Genomic DNA, 26,577 nt, shown 5'->3' on the forward strand with positions numbered 1-26,577 from the left:
ATTTGGAAGCCAAAGAAAATGAGAGAATAAGATGTTTGGAGGCTGAAGAAAATGAGAGGTAGAGGCAACATGAAAAGGAGATGCTGACTCTTCGCCAGGATCATGGAGGTAATGGGGAAGCGAATAACCGAACCCCAGAAGCAATAAAGGTCAGTAAATTTCTTTCAAAATTTACAGAGGGTGATAATTTTGGTAGTTTTATAGACATGTTTGAAAGGGTTTGTAAAGAGTATAATGCTGACCAAGGGCTCTGAGTATGGTTTCTGATCCCCTTACTCCATGGTAAAGCTGTAACCGTTGTTCCTAAATTGTCTAATACTGATTGATTAAATTATGATGCAGTAAAGAGTGTTTTAAGTTAACACCTGAAGCTTATAGAAAAACATTTCATGACCATAGACGCAAGGCAGATAAATGTGTGTGTGATTATGTTGCTGAGTTAAGCAATAGTTTCATAGGTGGGTGAGTGGGTGTCAGGTCACTACTTTTGAAGGGCAGGCAGACTTTTGGTAAGGGGAACAAGCCCTTAGCATTTTCCTGAGGACATGAGAATCTGGTTGGCAGATAGACAATGCAACACCACAGGTGAGTTGGGGAAAAAGGAGACCTATACCTAACCAGCAGGGCATCACTGTACAGGAAAGGGATACCCAGTGCTGCACATGTGGCTAAGGGAACCCATGGTGGGAAGCCTAAACTGATCAATCAGAGCCTGCTAGTAACAGGGGAAGCCACTATTTCAGATACTTGGCCAGTATCAAGGATTAAATGTTTTAAATGTAACCAGTGGGACCATGTAGCATATAGGTGTCCATGGAGGCATGGTGTTGAGCAAAAGGTGGGAGAGCCAGCAAGTGGGAATGACAGAATGCCAGCAGTAAGTTGTCTTGAGACAACAAGGGTACCAAACTACCACAAGAGATTATATCATATCTTAGTAGATGGGAAACACGGCACTGCTAAGAGAGTCACAGCCTCTGACCTAACCATTGTGAAGCCTGCAATGGTTAAAGAGGAGCAGTCTACTCCAGTCACTGCTTTAGGTGGGACCCCATTCCAAATACCTTTGGGTAAGGTTCACCTTGACTGAGAGGGTGTAAAAGGAAGCAAGCTAGTAGGTGTGTTTGAGGATATCTCTGCAGATGTCCTGATAGGGAATGATTTTGATGATACAGTACCTTGTGTGTATGCAGTTGCACGCAGTCAGGCTTAGAGACAAGCATGTCGGTCTGGTAGTCTGGGGGGACCAAAACAGACTGCGCACTATAAGCCAGGACAGGTGAGGTGGTTCCTTCAGAGAGGGAGCTACCATGTAGCAATAAGACTGAAGGTGAGCCACATCTGCTGGTGGGTAATGATGTTCCCTTGGATAGAGTGACTGCATGGGCAGAGGTGAGTAGTGGTACCCAGGCTGACAGTGAGGCACCGCTATCAGAGGATACCAGACTTCCTGTGGAAGGGGAGCTGGGAAGGATTACAAAGACAGAGTTGAGACAGGCTCAGCTCTCAGACCTTACATTACAAGGCTTGAGAGAGGTAGCCAGGGGGGCATCTGATTCTCAAGGAAAAGGGAAGTCTGTATACTGGGACAAACGGTTACTGTATAGAGAGTGGATCCCCTGAGGGAAGGCTAGAAGGTGAGGTAATACAGCAGTTGGTAGTGCCCAGAGCCTGTTGTCTGGCACTTCCAAAAATAGCTGAAGATACTCAAGATATTCTCTTTGCAGGTCATATGGGCACAAAGTGTACAAAGAGACGTATTATGCAGAACTTTTATTGGCCTGGGATTTCCAGGGATGTAACAGGGTACTTCAGGACCTGTGAGCAATGCCAAAAAGTAGGCAGGGCAGGAGACACGGTCAAAGTTCCTTTGATGCCTTTGCCTGTGATTGAGGAGCTGTTTCAAAGGGTAACTATGAATATTGTGGGGCCTCCGAGTACCTCAAGTTCCACAGGGAAAATGCATATCTTAGTGGTAGTAGATTATGCTACCTGATACCCTGAGGCCATGGCTCTGTCCCCCATTGAGGCAGAAAAGGTGACAAATGCTTTGTTATAGATTTTCAGCAGGGTAGGTTTCTGAAAAGAAATACTGACTGACAGAAGTGCCAATTTCATGTCAGACCTGCTGGCTTGTCTGTTGTGGAAGCACTGCGGGGTGTAGCACCTAAAGACCACCCCCTACCATCCCCAGATTAATGGTTTGGTGGAGAGGTTAAACTCTACTCTAAAGACCATGCTATGGGCATTTGCAGACCATTTTAAGATGGAGTGGGACAAATATTTGCCCCATTTGTTGTTTGCTTACAGAGAGGTGCCCCAGGAATCCACACGTTCCTCACCTTTTTGGGATGCTGTATGGACATTGGGGGTGGGGACCTCTAGGTTTGATTCGTGATGAGTGGGAGGGTGAGTGTGAATCCCATGAGGAGTCTGTTGTTGCATATGTCCTAAAACTCAGGCCAAGTTTCAGGGAACTTAGGGGCTTGGCCCAGGAGAACCTAGCAGAAGCCCAACAGCAGACGAAGGTCTGGTATTAGAGGAATGCTTGAGCTAGAGAGTGTGCTGTGGTGCAGCAGGTTATGGTTCTCATTCTAGTCAGGCACAAGAAGTTGCAGGCAGCTTTGGAGAGACCCTTCAAAGGGGTAAGGAAGGTCAGTGATAACTACATGGTAGAATTGCTAGGCAGGAAGCAGGGGCACAAACTGTGCCATGTTAATATGATGAAACCTTACCATGATAGGGAGGCCCTGGTGCTAAGTATTTGCAGTAGAAGGTAGAAGGAGTCAGAGTGGGATCTATAGCTATAGGGAGCCAGCCAGCAAAATCCCAAGTTACTGTGGTGGAGCCTAGTGTTGCAGGCATATGATATGACAGTGCAACCCTGTAATGCTGTCAGCAATGCAAAGGCAGCTGGATCTCAAGACAGGGTATGAGGTAATGTGTTCCTAGATAGTCTCATTCATCTCAAGCAATATTTCTCAAGGGTCACTTGAAAAACTAGCTTGAGTCTTCAAAGGGGCGAAGAATTGTGATGAAAGGAGATACTAGTATAAAGAATGAGTTGACTGCAGTGAACCACAAGGAACTCCAAAAAGCACGTAGAAAACAGAACCCGGAGTAGTAGAAATAATCAGTTTATTTATGTTTAACAGAATAAAGCTTTTGGTATACACCCTTTTTCATTATTCAATACCGGGTTTTAAAACATCCATCATTTTATACGTTAAAAGTACAATGCATATGATACAACCAACCAATAAAAACATTCAAGCAATTACTGCTTAAAGGAATATATAAAAAAGAACTCTTAATAAGATGTCATATAAAGTGATAAGATATTTGATATAAGCACAGTCATAAAAGTACATTTAAGCTTACTATATTATGTACATAAAATATTACTTATATTGCATTTGTCTTTCAACCAAAAATGGTTTTATAGTTATCATATTATTTGGACCAGGGGGTTTGTCAGCTTCTAATCTAGTTATCCATTTATACTCAGCAATATCCAGTTTATTATTGATATCACCCCCACTTATATCTAGATGCAAGACTTCTAGGACCTTAAATTTAAATTCATGTGTTTCATCATATTCCATGATATGCTTTTCCAGTGCATTTGTTGCCACTTTTCTTCTGATGTCTGACTTGAGTTCTACTGTACAGTCCTTTAGCTGCCTAGAACATTTTCCTACATAGAAACTTGTTTAGTGATGTGGTGTTCAAATTCTAACAAACTACAAATATTTTTACAGCAACTACAATTGTAACAGGGCAGTGTACCATGTTTGCCCATCAAAGAAGTTTCAACATTAGTTTTAAAGTCCTTATAACAAAGCTGTCGTCTCAGACTCGTACTATTTCTATATGTAAAATATGGCCTATTGCCTAGTATATTAAATAATTCTGGCAGGGACATAAGTATCCGCTAGTTCTTTCCTATAATGTTTACAACTTCCATGGTCATTCTGTTATATGTAGTTGCATAATGTATTTTAGGCACTTTATCCTTACTTAACATAGGAGGTGTTAAACCTACTTGTGCCCCACTAAAAAGGGGCAGCTATTTGTTTCTCTTCTCTAATGTTTATTTCATTATTTCTAATAATAGGCCCATGTTATATCCTCTATTATTAAAGTCATTTACTATTTTTTCAATTTGTTCCTTGCACTTATCTTCAGTGTTCAACCTACTAGTTCATAGAAACTGTAGCTTAACTATTCCCCGAAATATATGCCTAGCATGCATACTTTTAATATGTGTGTATTTCAATCTTTATTGTGAACACAAGGTTTCAAGACACCAGAGTCATTTAGCAACTGTACATCAAGATATGCAATATCATTATATGAAAAAGTCATTGTAAATCTCAAAAAAGGTATGGTGCTATTCAAATACTCAACAAAGTTATTTAAATGTTTTTGATTTCCTTTCCATATCATAAAGCAATCATCTACAAAACATTGATAGAATAAAATGTCATCCCTAAATGGATTCTTCTCATCATAAAGAAATTCACATTCCCACTGATTCAATGTAATATTGGCATATGTGTTAGTCATGGGTGTTCCCATGGCCACTCCTGATGTTTGCAAATATGGTTGCCCATCAAACAAAAATATATTCTTAGTTAAAACAACTTCAGGTATACTACAAATATTTTCTATAGCTCTACCATTCATATCAGAATGTTTACATATAAATTCACCTACCACATTGATACCATATGCGTTCGGAATTACTGTGAAAAGGGAACTAATATCAAGTGTAACCATCATGAAATTCACTACTTTGTTGTTCTTATACCATAGATACAACTTAGATAGAAAGTCCCCTGTATTTTTAATGTAACTTTGACATAATGGTAGATACTTGCTCAGAACACCTTGTATATAGATGGATAAGGGCTCCGTCACCCACCCCTGCCTGACACTATAGGCCTTATTGGGGGTTTAGATATAAATTTGTATAATTTAGGGATGCCATATATCACAGGTATCCTTGGGCATGGTACAGTAAAAAAGTTAAAGTTCTAATGAGATATCTCCCTGCAATTGTGCATCATAAATGAACATATTCACTTCAGCAATCAAGCTTTTAACTTCACCGAAACTAATATTCTTGAATGTTTTAACATCTAATAAAAATTAATTCATTAATTCAACATAATGTAATCTATTGAAAAGGACTATTGCACCACCCTTATCAGCTTGCTTTAATATTATATTCTTATGTTCACGTAATTCTATATATGCTTTATATTCATCATACATTAAGTTATAGATTTTTTTCATTTTACTTACTTTCAGTTCATACAACTGTCTTAATTCACATTCACAAACGTTCATAAAAGCATTTAAAACTGGACAATTAGTTGGCGTAAAAGTACTAGATTTCTTGTACTTATTTATATATTCACATGCTGAGTCCCTAAATATTAGTTTTAAACTAACATTCCTAATGAACATTTTCAAATCCGTCAGTGCCTCTACTATAGTGTCTGATACTGTTAGCACAAATTACCGACCTTTATTTAACAAATTAATACTTGTAGCTGATAATATAAAATCAGCTAAATTCAAAGTAGTGTCCATTTTCTTACTCTTTACCATCATCATCATCCCTGCTTGTTGAACGATATGGGGCTGTTGTTCTTCCTTTTCGTTCCACTTAGATTTATTCTTTGTTCTGACCTGCCTCTCGATTGCGGTCGTTTCTGTACTTCTATCTTCTCTGGAAGTCGTATTGCTATTGGCTTCATGGAGTTGAAAAAAACTGACCATTTTACCCAGTATTCTTAGTTGCCGTTAATGCAGCAGATGCTGTATCTACTGATGCTTGAACAGAACTAACTTGTTGATTCGCCAGGTCATTCTCTGACTGCACGTATGCATCTCCTCCTAGCAAATGAGTAGCCGGGGGAGTGACTATAGAGGCTCTTGCATTTTATTCAGATCTCACAATCTCATTGGCCAAAATATTTTTCCCACGTCGTTTATTGGTGGAGGGTTGGCTACCTTCTCCAAACGTGTCAAGCTCATACATAGCGCCTTTCTGTGAGTGCTTAATAAGAATGTCATTTTTAGTTTTATTCTCTTTGGGCCAAAAAAAAATATGTCCCAGGTTAAAGTCATTTATGTCTCTACATAATATGCGTTGTTTGACTGCTTCAAGCTTCTTGTCCAACACATTTAATCTTTCAAGCATAAATTGGTAGGTTATAGATGAGTTACTAAACAATGGTGAATTCACTATCTCATTCTTGAGACTAAAATTCTCATCTGAGAGCCCATGCTCTATGTCCACAAAGAAATAATTTGTTAAGGACATGTAGTCCACACTTAACTTCAAATTCAGTTGCTGCCATTTTTTCAGCAACTCAGGATACAAATTTGCATATGCAGGCATTTTCAAAACACGTAACCCTCTTGTCTCTACATTTAGCTCCAGATAAGCTAAAAAGCTCAGCCACTGCTACTGGAGCTTCTTGTATGCCTGAACTTTTCTTTCAAGCTTAGTAATTAGATGGTCTACATTACCATTAGTCTGGGGAGTGGCTCCCATGCCGACTTCATTCACGGCACCAATTTTAGCCAATAAACGGTTGCCTGACATGGTTAGAAGTCTACAAATTGTTACCTTATTCGATTGGATAGTTGCAATATTCTCTGCACCAGAAGCAGATGAAGATGGCTGTGTCTAACTAAGAATATCTTTTTGTTTGATGGGCAACCATATTTGCAAACATTAGGAGTAGCCATGGGAACACCTGTGACTAACACATATGCCAATATTACATTGAATCAGTGGGAATGTGGATTTGTTTATGATGAGAAGAATCCATTTAGGGATGAAATTTTATTCTATCAATGTTTTGTAGATTATTGCTTTATGATATGGAAAGGAAATCAACAACATTTAAATAACTTTGTTGAGTATTTGAATAGCACCACACTTTTTTGAGATTTACAATGAATTTTTCATATAATAATATTGCATATCTTGATGTACAGTTGCTAAATGACTCTGGTGTCTTGAAAACGTGTGTTCACAATACAGAAATTCAGGTTAATAAATACACACATACTAAAAGTATGCATGCTATGCATATATTTCGGGGAATAGTTAAGGCACAATTTCTACGAGCTAGTAGGTTGAACACTGAAGATAATAAGTGCAAGGAACAAATGGAATAGTTAATAAATGACTTTAATAATAGAGGCTATAATATGGACCTAATATTAGAAATAATGACAGAAACATTAGAGAAGATAAAACAAATAGCTGCCCCTTTTTTAGTGAGGCACAAGTAGGTTTAACACCTCCTATGCTAAGTAAGGATAAAGTGCCTAAAATATGTTATGCAACTACATATAATAGAATGACATTGAAGTTGTAAACATTATAAGAAGGAACTGGCGGATACTTATGTCCATGCCAGAATTATTTAATATATTAGGCAATAGGCCATATTTTACATATAGAAATGGTATGAGTCTGAGACGACAGCTTTGTTATAAGGACTTTAGAACTATTAATTTTCAGAAGTCTCTTTCTGAGACAGACCATTGTGCATTCTGTCTTGGACCTGACAACAACTAGAAGATCCATTCATCACATCTGCTGTGCTCTATTAGTAAGTTCTTAGGTTGTAGTAATTCTCTTAGATTCAGTCAGGAATATAGTGAAGCTTAGTTTAGATATTTTTCTTTATTTATTTGAGACTGTCCTGCAATGTTGTTTTAAATATTTCCTGTGGTTTTGAACTGTGATGTCACTGTGAATATATATATATATATATATATATATATATATATATATATATATATATATATATTTAGTATTGTCTTGCTCTTTTATTATTTATTAAATATATTTAAACCTTTCTTTCTGGCTGATCTGTGTAGAGATATTTAAGATTTGAGAGTACTTGCATGTTTATTTGGTGACAGTGTGTGGGCCAGTCCTAACAACCTTGCCCTTGGTCAAACTACCATTTGTATTGGTATCACTATTGCACAGTCAGATTGGACACCCTTTGTTAAGGGCCATAAAGTAGGTGATAAGGAATGACTAGTGGCAGTAATAACTTCCTTATAGTCTGGGCAGAAGAGGGCATAGCTAGTAAACCTGTGCCAGCCTTTCCCATGTATATGTATATGTAAATCAAACCTCAAAGTGTGTGTGTGACCACTACTTGGGCAGGAATGCAAAGCACTGGTTGAACAGAGAGGGTGCTGCAGGTCTTAGCTTGGTCACTTAGCTGAGATCTCAACTCTATAGCCATGCCAGTGAGGAGTCTTACAGGGGATCTGGAGGAAGAGGGAGAAACCAGACCCAGACTGACTGTGGTCTCTGTGTGCTCTAAAGGGAAATTGCACTTGATACAGAGAGCTGCATCTGGAAATATTGTGCGTGTACCTCTCATCCCCTCAGTGAATGTCCCCCAGTGTTGCTAGTGATGATGATTGAGGCTCCTTGATTTCTTGTTGGCAGTGGAGGGACGGCACATACTCACACAAACAAAAAATATGCTAAAGTGAAGTGTCTGACAGCTTTTAAAGCTGTTAGTTAATGGGAGATGCACTTTTCTTCTGGATGGTGTCGGTGTTGCATGCTAGGAATGTTAATAGCTTTCACTAGAATACTTCACCAGTATACTTTTTTACACTATATTGTGCCGCTTGAATGTCTAAATGCAGTACATGCTGTATGATTGTTACTTTATATCTAAAGACTCCTATTCGTCACAATTTGCTACATTGTATTGTGCACAACAATATTTTTATTTTATTTTATTCCATACAGTTTCTTCTTTCATCTTCCACTCATTTTATTTCCCTTCTCCACTTGTCATTTCAAGTTTATTCTGTTATTTAAAATGATTCTGGTTTAGTATTAGGCTGTACTATAAAGTGAAAAGCAAAACTTAGTTCCCAAGACTCCACTGAGAATATGACCTTCCAGCTGGACATTTCCATTTACTAAAAGGAACTTCATAAATAAACTGATAGACAGACAGATGTATAGATAGATATATAGATATTTAGATGAATATATATATATATAGATAAGGTTGTAAAACACGCCATGTTGATACACTTTTTTAAACTGATAATACATCAGGGCAACTAAAATTCCATGTATTACAAATAATTATGGTCAGATTTCACCAGTCATAACCAACGTGTTATGTTTTCTTGAAATGGTTATCAAGATTCAGCTCATGAAATTTGTTTTTAAAGTGACTTTTTTGGCATTTATTTCTGAAACAAATAATGAGCTTGTTATGAGTGGGGACTCTGTCATAATCCGCTGCATTGCTGGTAATTTGATGATAAGATCATAGGCACTTAATAACCTCCCTACAGCCTTCTTTTAAACCTAGTTATTCATGCTCCAGTTTCCCATTTATCATTGTCCATGGGCTAGAATGGCTTGGTATATGTTTGTGCCTTAGGGAATCTACAAACTGCCCCTGTCCATAAGGGCCACAGGTGACAAACCAGGGGTGAATTTGCGATTTTCCATTCATTGGTCCAAATTGTATTTGAATAGTTTTAGGGAAGAGCTCTGTTTCACATGAATGGGGAGTCTCTTCCAGAGAAGGCGTAATCTCTGAGATGTATACCTGTCCCTCCAACGTTTTGTTTATGTCACAGATGAGGTTTGGATCCGTAGATTGGGTAATTTTAGTGCTGTTCATTTTGCAAATGTGTAGCAGATCCATCAGGGCTGGATCAAAGAATGCTTTATAGGTTCGGCATAGATCGCCCTTGTAGCTTGTAGGAGACCAAGTACTGGGAAAGGGCCCTGCGGAGGTCTGCATAGAACATATTATTTACATCCTGTATTACTTTTGTGTTGAACCTCTGTAGCTGCTCTAACTGTTGTAAATGCCTGGTCAGGTACATGCCAAACATTACATTGTAATTGATTATTGGTCTAATGAGGGCTAAGTACAGTGAGACTATGATATTCTAATCATATCATATGATTTCCTTATTATATTCTTATCATATTCTTGTGATGCTATGCCATTACTGATATGTTACGCTATATAGAAGGATTTTCTCACTACCATGGACACAAAAGTTCAGGTTACTGTCAAACTGAGTTCCCAAGTCTCTTACAACTGGAAAGACCACAGAAGTACCTCACCAAGAGAATCACTGGCCTCAAGCATATGCCCTATGCAGCTCGACTGAAGAAACTTCAGCTGTACTCGGTTGCATACCGCCTACTCAGAGGTGATCTCTGCCTGACATACAAGGCCATGTCCAACCCTGAATTGATGGATGTGCTCCACCTAAAGAAAACCATATCCCCTCAAGCCACACACTCCAGGGATCTAAACCTCACCACAACAATAAATGGGATGTGCTGAAGAGATAGATTCCTGCCCCAGAGACTTCACATGCTCTGGAACGAGATTCCAATCTACATTAGGCTTGAGCTCCTCGCTAACCCTCTTCAAGAGAAACCTTGACGAGTGGATGGGAAACAGAAAGTTTACCCCAGGGATCACTTCAATGGCTCTGCTGGACAGAGACACAGGAAACTAATCTAAGGGGGCAGCGAAAGTCAACACATTCCGGCTAGGCTTATAATGCCTTCGGGCAGATAGCCTAGTACCTTCCTATGAACCTATGAACCACCGAGTCTGCTCTTAGGGGAGTATTACTAGTGTTGCAATGTGTAGGAATAGTTCTCTTCCCAAATGGTATGATTATAAGGTTTTTTTGCATTGAGTTTTAGGCCATGGTTCTGGCACCAGTTGTTTGTCTGTGTCAGACCTTCGTGGAGGATATCTACATTTTTGGGGGATTCAGTTGATTACAGCCAGCAAATTTGGTCAACCGAAGGCCGTCTACATTGCCTTGACTTCAGAGAAGTATATTCCAAACAGGAGAGATCTCAGTATCGAACCATGTAGGACATCACTAGTAATAGGCCTCTCAGTGGAGGTACATTCCCCAACCCTAACTTCATGTGTTCTGTCTGTGAGCCATTTCACTATCCATCGAGTGACATAGGGATTTGTGCCAAAATTTGAGTTTTTCTATAATACCCGACTGAGGTATTGTGTCATATGCCTTTGCCAGCTCAAGTTAGACAGTATGTATTGTTTTGCCCTTGTCCATGTCTCTAGTGACCTTTATGAAGAAGTCCACTAAGTTTAGTAGGTATGACCTGTCCTTGACGAAACTAAACTGGGATGGGTCCAGTATTTGAAGATTCCCTATGCCTTTGTTTATCAGTTCCAAATCAAATCTTTCCATGGCATTGTATATAAGACTAGTCAAACTAATGGATCTGTAGTTCCATGGATCTTTTGGTGGTCCACCTTTCCGAAGAGGGATGACAGCTACAGTCCTCCATTCCCTGTGGGTGAAGTGTGTCTGAAGGCTGTGGTTGAGTAGAGATTCTGACAGGTCATGTTTCAAGCTACTTCTTAGGATATTATCAGGACCCACTGATGCAGTATTTTTAGTTCTGGAGAATGCAGTGAGGGCCTGTTGTGTAGTGATAGTTGAAGAAATGATATATGTTATTTCCTGGGGAGGTAAAATTGGAAATAAATTATTGGCCAGCAAATTTGCTGTATTCCCTGGTTCACTATAGGAAGTTCCATTTACTATTAGTTCAGCACACTGTTGGATGTTCCCTTTAAGTATGTGTACATAATTGAAAAATGCATTATGGTTATCCTTAGCCTGGGAGGCTATTTTTGCCTTGAAGTTGGTTTGGTGGACTTGATTAGTCTTCTGAGTGGCTTGTTGAGATTGATGATGCAGTTTTTTGTCTTCTGGACATATCCCTTCCTTTTTTATTGGACATAATTTTCTTTCTTTTGTTGTGCAACCTATTTATGTTGGGGGTCCACCAAGGAGGCTTGTTTTTGGAGTTTGTCCTAAGTTTATTTCAGTTTGGTACTGCTGTTTCTATGCAGTTATTTACATGCTTGTACAGGGTTTCAGTTAATAATTTTGCATATGTTACAGTATTCTCTGACTTTGGTAGGGGGCTTGAAATTTAGCTATGCCTTCACTTAAGAGTTAGTTAGCCCTTGGGAAAGTTCTTAAAGATTTTGAGGTTTGCTGGGAGTTCAGAGGTTATATTTATTTCAGGGGTTACTGCTTTGTGATCTGATCTAACCTGACCAGTGAGGACATTACACTGGGGGGGGGGGTGCAATGTTCCCTCATATTTGTGAGTACTAGATCCAGGATATTTTCACCCCTAGTATGTGTGCAAGCTACTTGTTTCAGGGTGCTTGCATTGACAAAATCCAAGAGTCTTTGAGCCTGCAAGTTATTAGTTGTACATGTATCCCAGTCTATGGTGAGATAGTTCAAATCACTTGTGAATATGTTTCTGGGCTAAATTGTGAGTAAATCCAATAATTCAGGGTCATAGATGGGGACCAAAAACTAGCAAGGCTACAGTATTGGCTTTACCTAAGGTTAGTTGGACATGGAGTAGATCAAGCATGTCATATTGTTTGACCAGTTTTGAGGTGTGCTTACTCTTTATATAGATTGATACACCTCCACCTCTTGTTTTTTCTTGTGTGGTAGCTGATCTAAAAGTGTGGAAGGCATTATAGCCTTGTACTGCCGGGGTGTGTGTCTTCCCTGGCTTTAAACCATGTTTCAGTAACTGCACAGATGTCAACACCCTCCAGGGTGAAGAGTGCTTACAGGGAGTAGATCTTCTTGAGACTCCTAGCATTGAGCAGTAACACCTTTCGTTTGTCTTGCATAAAAGTTACTGTGTTGGAAGTTTTATCAGATTAGTATTACCTAGTACAGGCACTATAGGATTGGATAATGTTTTGGCCAATATCTGGAAAGCTAGGGGGGACAGGTGCTGTCTGGCAAAGCAGTATGGTCTGTCGCTCATTTCCTCCCAAGCTGACAAATACTGGACCCCCTTAGAATGACACAAGCAACTAAGCCAATTGTTAGTCAGTCATCTTCTGTTTGTATTGTGATGTCATACTTGGAGAGGGTAGAATGCTAGATTCATACTCGCCTGGAACACATAATCTGAGAACTCCATCATGTCTCTCTTCACATAGTCCAGTGAGATATGTCTCAGGTCATTAGCACCCACATGGACTACGACAGAGTCATACTGGTACTTATGGTTCAATGTCCTGAGTGCATGTGTGATCTGGCAGATCCTTGCCATTGATAGGCAACTGACTGTAATTGTCTCCTTGCTCAGCCTGGTAGGGTGGGCATCAGTGTGTCTCACAATAGAGTCTCCAGTGACCAATATATTGAGTTGTGTGGCGGTTTGTCTTAAGGGCTTAGAAGTTGAGACACTGTGTTTGATCCAGAGTAGGTGTAGTGTGTGTGTGTGTGTTACTGGCACCCTGTTTGGAAATAAGTGTCTTTATGTGAGAGGTTTGCCTCCAAAGACATAGGTAATTACTTCATTTGCATACTGTGTGAGTTTGGTTTAGAATAAGGTGGTTATCAGTAAACATGAGAAAATTGCTACATTGTCTCAAGATACCTATTTTCACCAGCCTAGCTACATTGACAGTAGGAAAGTGCACATCAATGGCTCTGGATCATCTTTTTTATGATGTGTGTGGGGTGGTGCAGTCAGGGCTTAGAGTTGTTGGGCTGGATGGAGAGGTCTAGGATTGATCTAAAACAACATTATTGTGGTAATGCTTCTCAGCTTGAAAATTAGCTGCTCTACATTGAGGTAGATACTTGAGAAAATAGCAGAGGAAGTTTTATATGGAAATTACAACTCTTTGTGCCTGCTTCTACAGGGTACTGCAAACCACTGGTACACTGTGCAGCACATGCTATAGGATATGTTAGAGAGGAATCCAACTAGTAAAGAGTAAAAATGCATTATAAGTGTATATACAAGGCTCAGATCCTGCAGCAATTCACAATTCTCTCACTATTATGACTGATCTAACAAGACTAAGGTTCCCAGACCAAGTAAAATGCAATCAGAAAAATGCAGTAAAAATATGATAAACGAGACTCAGATACAGCAGCAATTCACAATTATCTCACTTTTGTAATTTATTCTACATGACTAATAACTACCCCAAACTAAGTAAAATGCAAACAATAAAAAGCAGTAGAGATGAAATAAATGAAGCTCAGATCCCACAGCAACTCAGAAGTCTCCCACTACTGTGAAAGATACTACAAGGCTAATGTCCCAGGCTAAGTAAAAAAATGCAAACAGTTGACTTTTGGTTAAAACAAAGAAAAAAAATGCAGAAAAGAACAACACACAATTCAGATTAACACTCTGAATATTACAGTGTGCATTAGATGAAATAGGATTATATGAAACAAAGCAGACCTGAGTTTTAATAGTCTAATGGAAATGCCTTATCAGTTTGAGCAATCAGTGCCTAGAAGAAAAAGCACAGGGAGGGGCTTGCAAACTTTAATTTATGGTAGGGGCAGGTGGCTAAAAAGGTGCCAAGTTTAAAAGCACAAGAGTTGGGTGGGTAGGTGGGAATATTGAATTTTACTGAGAAACAGGCTATTGCGGTGGTGCAGCAGTTAGCATTGTTGCCTCACAGCAAGAGGCTCTCCGGTTCGATACTCAGCTGGAACGCCTTCTGTGTGGAGTCTGCATGTCCTCCCTGTGGTCAAGTGACATTTAAAGACATGCAGGTAAGTGCATGCGTGAATGGGTGTACCTTCTTTGAAGATTGGGCATCAGGGTGGCACCTCGGTACAGTAAAAAGCCACTGCCAATCATTAGCGGACCGGAGTGCTGCTGTGGCGACCCTAACTGGGAAAAGCCGAAAGACATTAGTTTACTGAGAAAAAGGCTGTTGAAGTGATATGGCTTTAGTGGGTGTTTAGCCTGAAAAGTTCAGTAGTTAGGGGTTGTAGAAATGAGTGAATGAGCAGTTTTAAACTCAGAGCTGTTGTAGCTGAAGAGGAATGTAAGTGAACACCTTAAATAAGAAAACGGTTTCTTACCTCCTCCCACTAATTAGCTAGATCTAATTCCTATGCAATCAATGAATAGGTTCATAGGTAGGTACTAGGCTAAATGCCCAAAGGCGTTTATAAGCATAGCCGGAATGTGTTGATTTTCGCCACCCCCTTAGATTAGTTCCCTGTGCCTCTATCCAGCAGACCCGCCAGTGATCCCCGTGGTAAACTTCCTGTTTCCCATCCACTCGTCAAGGTTTCTCTTGAAGAGTGTTAGTGAGGAGCTCTGCCTAATGTAGATTGGAATCTTGTTCCAGAGTATGGGAAGTCTCTGGGACAGGAATCTATCCCTCCAGCATGTCCTATTTATTGTTGTGGTGAGGTTTAGATCCTTAGAGCATATGGCTCGAGGGGGGATATGGTTTTCTTTAGGTGGAGCATGTCCATCAATTCTGGGTTGATCATGGCCTTTTATGTCAGGCAGAGATTACCTCTGAGTAAGGGGTATGCAACCGAAGACAGCTGGAGTTTCTTTAGTCGAGCTGCATAGGGCATCTGTTTCAGGCCAGTGATCCTTTTGGTGAGGTACTTCTGTGGTCTTTCCAGCTGTTGCAGGTGACTTGTAAGGTATATCCTAAGTGGGGCATTGTACTCTATGATGGATCTGATGAGTGATGCGTAGAGGGGCACAATGACCTTTTTTGATCTGGATGCAAACCCTTTTGTGATTAGGTGGGCCACATAGAAGGATTTATAACCACTTTGGCAATGTGATTGTCAAAGGAGAGATTACTATGTACTTGGGTCCCCAGATCCCTTATTTCATCTTCCGTATTTAGGGGGCTACCAGCTATGTGGTAATTTGTGGTTACTTTGTTTTCTCCAAAGGGGATGACTATGCACTTTTTGGCATTTAGCTTGAGGCCATGGTTTTGACACCAGGTATCTGTCTCAGTGAGACCCTTTTGGAGGATGTCTGTGTCAGCCGGAGAGGCAATTATAGCCCCTAGTTTGCAGTCGTCTGCGAACTTGGTCAGCCATAGTTCTCCTGTGCTTGCCTGTACCTCTGAGAAGTATATGCCGAACAGGAGGGGTCCTAGGACTGAGCCCTGGGGAATGCCACTTGTAACCAGTTTAGAGTCAGACCTAGCTCCCGCAACTCTTACCCTGTGGGTTCTGTCCATGAACCAGTTGGCAACCCTTCTCATGATGTAGGGGTTTATGTTCAGGCTGGTGAGCTTGTCTATAATACCAGAATGGGAAATGGTGTCAAAAGCCTTTGTGAGGTCTAGGTGGGCTGTGTGGACCACCTTACCCTCATCTATAGCCTTGGTAACTGTCTCAAAGAAGTCCACCCGGTTTAGGAGACATGATCTACCCTTAACAAAGCTGAACTGGGTATGGTCCAGTGTTTGAAGTTTCCCAATGTCTCTGTTAATGAGATAAATGATGATGCGCTCCATAGCCTTGCAGACCAAGCTAGTCAGGCTTATAGGGCGATAGTTTCTGGGGTCTGTTGGTGCTCCACCTTTGTGGAGCGGAATAACCATTGCTGTTCGCCACTCTATGGGCACATAGCCTGTGGAGAGGCTGAGTTTGAACAGTGTGTTTAGGTGAGGGGTTAGTTCATCTTTGAGCTCATGTAGGATGCAGCCTGGGACACCGTCCAGTCCCATTGATGCTGTGTTTTTGGCTTTGGAGAGGGCTGCTTTAACCTGATTGTCTGTGATTTCAGGGGCACTACATTCTTCTGGTATGGTTATGGGCCTTTTTGGGGGTGAGAGGGGGGTGAAGTTTGCACTGAACCTGTCTGCCAGGATGTTGGCGATATCAGTTGGTTCAGTGTATTTTGTGCCATTCTGCACTAACTCTGAGCAGATCTGAGAATTGCCACTTAGATTCTTGACATAGCTAAAGAATGCCTTGTAGTTATCTTTGGAGTTCTTGGCAATTTTTCTTTCGAAGCTAGCCTTGGATGATTTTATGAGGGATCGTAGTTTCTTGTTGATACTGATCAGGGATGTCTTCCCCTCTTGGGATTTTACTCTCTTCTGTACTAGTTTCCTCCTTCTATTGTAGAGCTTGTTTATGGCAGAGGGTCCACCAGACTGGTTTCCTTTTCTTGGAGGAGTGAGTCTTGGTTTTGCTTGGGATAACATAATCCATACATTCTTGTAGGTGCCTGTAGAATGTATTAGTAAAGGATTTTTGCAGCTTGGGTAGCGTTATCCTTTATCATGGGGGATTTGAAACTTCCCACCTCTGTCTTAAGTAACGTGAAGTTTGCTTTTGAAAAGTTTTTCACGGTGTTTTTTTTGACCGGGGGTGAGGGCGGAATGTGGATATCCAGAGTGATTAGTTTATGGTCAGATCTAACCAGTGAGGGGTTGACCTCCAGTGTGGAACACTGGTTGCCCATGTTGGTGATGACCAGGTCCAATAAGTTGTCACCTCTGGTGAGAGTGTTGACCAGTTGATCCAGGGCATTTGAGTTTATAAATTCTAGGAAAAGTTGGGCATTAGGACTTTAGTAGTTCTCCCAGTTAATGTTTGGGTAATTGAAATTACCAAATATCAGGGTGTTTGGTAAGACCTTTATGTTTCCCAGGGTTTCCAGAAATGCAGAATGGGGGTCCTGGGACATGGTGGATGATCTGTAGCAAGCTACAATTTGATTTGCAGTTCTGCCCATTGTTAGTTGCACGTGGATGATCTCTGAAGCATCGTGCTGTGCCACTAACCTGGAGGTGTGGGTATCCTTGATGAATATGGATACGGCCCACCTTTTGTATTTTGGTCCAGATTTTGTGGCTGGAATCTATGGTATGAGTTGTAGCCTTGTAGTGCTGGGGTGCTCTCTGGAGCCTTAAACCAGGTTGTTTCTGTTACTGCACATATATCGATTTTCTCCATACTGAGGAGTGCCTCGAGTGCATGTATTTTGAGGTTTAGACTTCTAGCATTGAGTAGCATTGCCCTCAGTTTTTTGTTACTTGTGCTATTTATGCCGGTGGGTTTGTCTTTTGAACCTTTCCTAAAAAAAGGCACTATGGGGGTGGCAAGAGCCTTCACCAGTATTCGAAAGCCTAAGGGTGGCAGGTGCAAGTCATCTCTAGCGAAGCAGAGTGGCTTGTCGAGCATGTCATCCCAGGCTGACAGACACTGGATCCCCTTTGAATAACACCAGAAGCTTAGCCAATTGTTGAAATTGATAGATTTTTCTTTATGCCGTGGTATCATTCTTGTTGAGGGTAGGATGCTACTCAGGGTCAGGGTCATACCAGCCTGGGCTATGTGATCATAGAGCTCTTCCATTTCTCATTTCATGTAGTCCAGGGAGGTACAGCTCAGGTCATTCACACCAACATGGACAATGACAGAGTCGTATTTGTACTTGTTCTGGAGTGACCAGAGTGCTTGTGTTATGTGTCAGATCCTGGCACCTGACAGGCAGCTAACAGTAACCTTCTCCTTGTTCAGCCTTGTGAGTGGGACGTCAGTGTGCCTGACTATAGAGTCACCTCTTACTAGTGTGTTGTGTATGTTATTTTGCCTTAAGAGCTGTGATTGCGTGGCACACTGGTTTTGTGAAGTATTGTGAAGTATGTGTTTCATGGTTTATGTTGGGGGGGGGGGGTGGAGGTTGCTTGGATGTCTGCTTTGGAGGTCTCTGTTGCTTTTGCAGATTTTTATTTAGAGCCCCCCCGAGTATGTTTTTGTGTATTTATGTGGGTTTTTTGCCAGTGCTGGTTTCATAGATCTGTGTTAGGCTGGTGGTGTGATGCAAGTAATTCCCTTCTCCTCTTGACCGTCTGGTCCAGTCTTGGGTTGAGAGAGCTTAGCCTCCAGTTTGGCTATATAATTGCATCTCTCGCATGTTTTAGTGTTTGGTGGTAGGAGGAGAGGGTTGCCTGCTTTCATGAGGCAGTTGTAACATTGCCTCAAAATGCCCAGATTCACAAGTTGGACCAAGAGAGTACACCTGAAACAGCCCTTTGTACATGCCTGGATAGGTACAGTGAGCTGTTTTGCTGATTGGCTGGGTAAGGTCGAATAGAGAGCCTTGTCCATCTCTACATTATAGGGGGGGGGGGGGTCTAGTGCTAAGGTTTATTAGTGCTTGCTTGCTAGGAGTTTTGAGCAAGTGCCAGGCTGAGAAGTGAATGGTTTGAGTGCTTAAGTTAAAAGTTTGTGTAGTTCCAAGGGAAAAATTGAAGAGTAGACTTTGTGGAGCCAGGAATAGTTATACCGTAGCTAATCGACGCTGCTCGGCGTGCAAAATCGTGCTAATGTGGGTTTTATAGCAGGGAAATGAAAGAGAGAGAAATTAGCCCAAAATGGCCAATAAACTACTAATTTCTGGTCTGAAACCACTCCTAAAACTCCCCTCTCCCACAGGTGAACAGAGAAACTTCCTTCTATCCAAGTAAGGTATGGGCAAACACAGAAACTTGTAACACAGCCCTGAATTCAGCACTAACCTGAAAATTGGACTATACTAGCTTAGAAACGTTGGAAAACAAGTATTTTTTTGTTTTTTTTTTTCTTCAGAAAATAAAACAGATACAATAAAAAAACACTTTAAATGCACATCAATGGCTATCACACTTGAGTGTGTAGCCTACAACAGTTAAACAGGTAATTTAAACAAAAAAATTACTTTGGTAAAGTGCAGGCAGTAAAATAAGTACAATATGCAGCTGAAACAAGCTTTTTAAATCACAGAAACTCTAAAAAAAACTCTAAAAAAATCGGCGTTTTAGGCGGAATTAGCTAAAAGCAGCAAGAAAATGCAGAAAAATGATACTTAATCACTCCAGTCTCTCTTTTGTCTCTCTGCTGCTGTAGAACTTTGCAGGGCAACAGGCAGGAGCTTGCTGAGATTTATACAAGCACAAAAACCTTGTAAATGCTGGTTTTATAGTAGAGAAATGAAAGAGATATAAATTAGCCCAAAATGGCAAATAAACTACTAATTTCTGGGCTGAAACCACTCCTCCAGGGACAGATAGGCTGCTCAAAGCTCTCCTCCCTCACAGGTGAACAGAGAAATGTCCTTCTATTTAAGTAAGGTATGGGCAAACACAGAAACTTGTAACACAGCCCTGAATTCAGCTCTAACCTGAAAACTGGACTATACTAGCTTGGAAAGGTGGGAAAACAAGTATATATTTTTTGTTTTTTAGTTTTTTTTCAGAAAATAATGCATATACAATTAAAAAAAACACTTTAAATGTACAGAAATGGCTGTCACACTTGAGTGTGTAGCCTACAGCAGTTAAACAGGTAATTTAAACACAATAACAACTTTGTTAAAGTAGGGGCGGCCACGGTGGTGCAGCGGTCAGCGATGTCGCCTCACAGCAAGAGGTTCTCTGGTTCGATCGGCTGGGGTGCCTTCTGTGCGGAGTCTGCATGTCCTCCCTGTGGTCGCGTGGGTTTCCTCCAGGTGCTCCGGTTTCCTCCCACATCCCAAAGACATGCTGTAGGTGGATTGGACACTCTAGGTGTGAGTGTGTGCCTTCCATGGAAGGTTGGGCGCCGGGCTGGCAACTCAACACTGTAAAATTCCTCTGCCAATCATGAACGGACAGGTGATCCGCTGTGGTGACCCCTAACCGGGAAAAGCCGAAAGAAGAACAACAACTTTGTTAAAGTGCAGGCAGTAAAATAAGTACAATATGTAGCTGAAACAATGCAAAAGAAGTGTTTCCTGACTGTAGCCAACAACTCTTAAGGCTTAAAAAAAAAACTTAGCAGTAAAACAAAGTTTAAAATACAACAAACTGTAATATAATAATATCAAAATTAAAAAATAATTTGAATATACAAACATCATATGTAGAAAATCAATGCATTGAAACAGCAGTTGCAGCATGCAGCTTTGTAGTATTCTCCATGTGCTGCAGATATTCATTTTTTTCTTTTTATTGAGCTTATTGCACACTGTAAAATGTTACTTTGTTTTTGCCCTGTTTTCAAGTTCTACAACCAGCATGTATCCTGTGCCTTATTTACTATTGGCTGAGATGATTGAAGCAGGAAGCTGTCCCTGCACCCATGTACTGGTAAAGTGCAGTCATTGACCTCTGTTGCTGATCGGTGATGTATTTTCTTAGGTATGCTTTTATTGGTTAGAAATAATACTGGGTTGTGTCAGTAATTCTGTTGTTTTCAAAACGTGCCAAGCAAGCAATAATGGTGTCCAGGGTGTGTGTTCATGTGTAATTAACACCTGCCCTGGGGCGGAGGGCCTCTACACCCCTGGAAGGGCATTAATTACACATTAACACACACCCTTGAGGGCATTCTTGCACTTAGAGAATGGGCTGTCTGTAAAATTGTTGTGTTGTACTTGCTTATTTATTTTTTGAAGTACTATGTTGTTTTTGTATATGGTTTTAATGTAAAATAGTTCCTCTGCCTAATGTGTCAAACTTGCTGTAGTATATGTTAATGGTGGTGGAGGAAGCATTTTACATCAAACATATAAAAAATAATAAGCAAGTGAAACACAACAATTTTACATACAGCCCATTTTCTCTCCCATACACATACACAGTCTCTTCTGATTTCACACACATACATATACACACAGTGTCCTCTGCTTTCATGCACATGTTAACTTACACAAGATAGCTCTCACTCACTCACACACACACACACACACACACACACACACACACACACACACACACACACACACACACACCCCGTCTTCTCTACTTTCATTCATGCATTCACTCAAACAAGACCGCTCTCTCTCTCAATCTCCCTCACACACACACACACACACACACACACACACACACACACACACACACACACACACACACACACACACAGTCTCCTCTGCTTTCATGCACACAGTCACTCACACATTACTCTTGGTTTCTCTCACACACACACACACACACACACACACACACACACACACACACACACACACACACACACACACACACAGTCTCTGCTTTCATGCAAGCATTCATGCACACATGTAGACATAAACATACTTTTGTTCCACTCGATCGATCGCTCTCTCTCTCTCTCTCTCTTACTCGCATACACTATCACACATGCACACACTTTATTTAAATTTTTTTTCTTTTTTGTTTTATACTCACTAAACAGCAAAAGTGCTGCTTAGCAAGTGTAAAATAATGGCTCACTCACTCACTGACATGCATGCATACACTCACACACACACCTTTTTTTGTTGATGTCTTCCTTTTTTATATTATACACTCACTAAATAGCAAAAACACTGCTTAGCGAGCATAAAATAATGGTGGTTGTTCCGTTTTCTCAGTCCAAGATCCACTGCGGCTTGATATGCTGCTGTGAAGTGACGGACATGTTTTTCACTGGGCATTACTGGTATATTAGTACCCTGCTGGAGAACATTCGTTCCCCAGTCAGGGTAATGATGTACAGTTTGCCCATTGTCTAAGAAAGTTTAATGTGCGTGATCATTTTCAGAAATGTCTGTGCTGTTAAACCAGTCCAGTGCTGCCCTTGCTGTCTCAGGAGACGTGCATTGTGTGGAAATTTTCATTTTGGAGTCAACACATTTTTTAGTTTGATGTGTAAACTGGGGGGAGCCCTGAAATATTTTATTATTCTCCTAGTTTATTCTGTTTTCCATACAAGTATGTAATAAATCGGTGCTGATGTGGCATATGGGTTTCCCTGCTTTGCATGATCTATTTGTTGTTGATCGCTGTTCAACACAATTGTTGTACGTATCTGTTTGAAAGTTGTTCTTTGTGTGTGTTACCTGTGGAGTGAGAGGCCCTTGGAGACAGAGGGAGAATATCACAATCACTTGGCTTTCAGTAGTGTCTTAAATGACCAAGAGTGCTGCTTAACAATGTTATTGGAAAGCAATACCTGACAATTTTATTTTATGTAAAATATCTATGCTGTGCTAAGTGCCTTCCATAACTGCTCTTTTCCCTCATTCCTCTGTCGATCGGTTTCTGGATCACTGTTGATACCATACCTGAAGTCCACTGTATACATACTTTAAAGGTATATTGTATCACCGTTTGGATTTTACTGAGAAACAGTTAATGTGATATGGCTTTAGTGGTTATTTAGCTTGTTTGAACAAAGTGAAACAAGTTCAGTAGTTGGGTTTGTTGGAGAAACGCACTAAGTACAGTGTTAGGTATGCAATAACAGAATGAAAACAGAAATAAATGCCCCGGTAACTTTATGCACTGAGTTTGACTAGCAGCACAGAAGATATGAATGTGAGCAGGTGAAATGGTTTGTATTGATGAAGTATGCTGGAAACTGAATTTTTTTTTTTAGAAAGGGCGGTGGTTAACTGAGAGCTGTAACAAAGTAAGTTAGCACTCTGAGCTGTGCCCCCATTTGGTGCTTCACTTAGTTTAAAGTTGAGGTTCAAAGAAATAATTTCTACCTAAAGTTGAGGGTAAAAAAAATAATAATGATAATAATAATAAATAAATATAAACAGCTCCTTGTTATAGCTCACTGACTGACTGCCATTTATATTGAAATAATAATAATAATAGCTCTTTGCTAAACTCAGTGAAACACCTTCCTTAAACTGTAGTAACCACTTGTACTAGCTCTTTGTTACAGTTCCTAACACCAAAGCAATGACTATGATTAGAGCTGCTTAACTGATGGTGTAGATCGCGTGGAGGGACTGCTCAGCACCACTTCTGCAGTGCTGACTGCGCTACCTAACAGCTTGTGCTCTGAGCAACAGCCCCCTTCACCCCACCCTTTCTATGGCTTTGAGTTTATTTTTTTTGCTGAGGGAAATGTTAATGCTTTATTTCTATTTCAAGAGAGCATGGCATTAACTGCAGAACCTTCTTGGTGAAATAAAAACTTCTAAAGAAGGAGTTTGGGGGCATGTTGGTAGAAGGGTAAGTTGCCAGTAGTTTTATCCTAGCAATGGTGCAAGTCAAACATGAATTTGTACAGAAAAGACCCAGGATTTTTCTTAAAAATTACAGGACTTTGCTTTACACTCTTTAACAGTAAGCCTATGTTATTTGAAGTTAACACAGATGCAAACTTAGAAGTTTCAGAGACTCTTGAGGGTCCCGGCAATAATTATTTTTTACACAAGTTTCTCAAACACAGATGAGTCATACTAACACAGTGTAAAGGTCCACAGAAAGGGCATATTTTTGTTCCATAAGTGGAGAGAGCAAAAAGCTGTGTCCTACACTTACCAGGCTGAACGTTATATGTAGTATGCCTGGAAAAACAAGTTAATTTGCAATGTGGAAAAGTTGCAAGGTGGGTTGGATTTACAAAGCACAAGTCTTAATCTGTGGGTAATGACATTTCCAGTGAAATGACCGTTTACCCTTTTAGTTACAGTATGTATTGAATATCTTGGTGCTCAGACGTACATAAATATCCTACCCAGAAAATGACTCTTACACAATTTATTACCTTAAACACATGCTGACAAACTGCACTGGATTTACACAGAATTAAAAAGAAGATAAAGTATGCAGTTGCCTCAGGAGTGTGTGTGTGTGTTTGTGTGTGTACACACGCATGTATATAATTCTGATTAGCAAGTAGGCCCGCACTCCTCCTTGTTCCTCTTAGGCTGTACTGTGTGTCACGTATCCCTTTTTGTTCACTTGACCTTGTGTAAAAGGATGTCAAAAAATCTGTCCATAATTTAACCACATTAACTGTAATTGACATTATTTACACTTATTACCTGACACAAAATAAAACTAGATTTTGCCTTGTACTAAGTTATAGTAATTAATATACTAGTATTATAGTAGTGTCGAGGTTCACATTTTTATGTTGATTTTTCATTTAACTTTCCTCTAGTTGCTGTAGATGGAAAATCAAGTTGTACTGTAATCATACTGTGAAAAAAATGCCATTGTTTTTCATTCTTTCTTTCCCTTTTGTTTTTCAGGAGTAACTCATGCATCAGTGTGGGCTGCATGCATTTCGTACCTAAGTGCTGCTGTACCTCTAGAATTAAGAACGTCAGCTCAGGGGATCCTCCAGGGCCTTCATCTTGGTCTAGGGAGGGGCTGCGGAGCTACGTTGGGAGGAGTTCTGGTCAATTACTTTGGTAAGTATGGTCAGTGTTGTGATATAAAATGGCAAATACTGAAAACAAAGAAGAGGTACAAAAAAGTCAATACCAAGCTCTCTGTTCAAAATTCTTACTTAATTTGTGACGTTATTGCTACATTCCTTTTATTTATTTTTTTTTATTGTATTTTTTTTGCTAACTTGCACTAGATTTTACCAGGAAGGTGGTAGGGCGTATATTTTTTTTGAAAACGTAATACATAAATCTGACATAGTGGGTTCATCTTCCCCAACCACAATAGAAACACCAGCTGTTAGTTTGTTTGGCACACCATTAAAACTTTCCAAGACTTCAACTTTTCTTCTCTTCCTGTAATACTCGGCTGATTACCACTTTATGCCAGATCCTGCTTCCCACTCATTACATCGACAGGATTAAGATGGCCTCAGGCTTATTTAGCTATTCATTGTTTGTACTGGCGATTCCTAGAGATGCGTTGAGTCCAGGTTCTCATCTTACCATGAACCCTACTTGTTTGTGTGTCTGATATCTTTTGGTCAGCGATTTCCATTTTTATTTCAGTTTATTTTTTCCTCTCACCAGTTTTCACTTCCCTGCTTATCTTTCTGGTAAGTTATCTAAAATAAAATAACTAGAGGGACAGCATTGAAACAGTACTAGGCAAGTAATCACAGGGATCATAAGAGACCTAGCCATATACACCTTTAAGTAGACATACTTAAAAAGTTTTTGTCACCTTTCATTTGTACTTAACAGTGCCCACATGCCAGATCTAACAGGACTGCCCATGATATCCTTGGTGTAAATGTGTGTTTACCCATCCACCCATCAAGACTAGCCTTAAAGGCAAATTAAATAGTACTTTGCTGGACCTGTAGTGGTAACTTGTTCCATAGGCTAGGAATACATTGAGGTATGAACCTGTTCCACCAGCAAGGGAGAAAAAGAAAGGGGGATTAGTTCTATTTGGGTGCAGTAACTTTTGTTTTGCTATGGTAACTGTGATGCCCATGCACTGGCCCAATAATCAAGGAGCCTCAATCCTCACTACTAGCACCAGTAAGGGGCGTCCACATTGGGAGGATAACAACTACACACACAGTGAAGTACAATTTCCCTTAAGAGCTTACAGAGATTACAGTCAGCCTGGGGCTGGTTTCTTCCTTTCTCTCCAGATCCCCAATAAGACTCCCCACTGGCACAGCTATAGAGTTCAGATCTCAGCCGAGTGGCCAAGCCAAATGTCCAGCAGCCTCTGTCCATCCAGTGGTTCGTGTCCCTGCCCAAGTAGCTGACACACACACACTTTGAGATTTCAGTTATATGCAAACACATAGACACTCCTGGGGAAGGCTGGCACAGGTTCATAGGTTGGTACTAGGCTATCGGCCTTAGGGCCTATACAAGCCTAGCCATAACAATTCCCTGTTTATTTCTTCCCACAATATTTACTTCCCTAGACCCCTGTCTAGCAGGGTGACTGACTTGATCCCTGGGGTGAATTTCCTATTTCCCATCCAATCGTCAAGGTTCCTTTTGAAGAGGGC

At 40.4% G+C, this 26,577-nt stretch overlaps 1 protein-coding gene across 2 annotated transcripts in view; it reads left to right on the plus strand.

The window, feature by feature from the left end:
- The window catches only part of MFSD6 (major facilitator superfamily domain containing 6), a 790,692-nt gene that overhangs the window by 634,579 nt on the left and 129,536 nt on the right, over positions 1 to 26,577 (plus strand). For both annotated transcript variants that reach the window (XM_044075186.1, XM_044075184.1), the window contains exon 4: positions 24,884 to 25,045. In XM_044075186.1, coding sequence (XP_043931121.1) covers positions 24,884 to 25,045 — 162 coding nt within the window. The remainder of the gene's footprint in view (positions 1 to 24,883; positions 25,046 to 26,577) is intronic.

The sequence above is a fragment of the Protopterus annectens genome, chromosome 6.part0 (assembly GCF_019279795.1).
Source record: "Protopterus annectens isolate FY-2018-M chromosome 6.part0, PAN1.0, whole genome shotgun sequence".
NCBI lineage: Eukaryota > Metazoa > Chordata > Ceratodontiformes > Protopteridae > Protopterus > Protopterus annectens.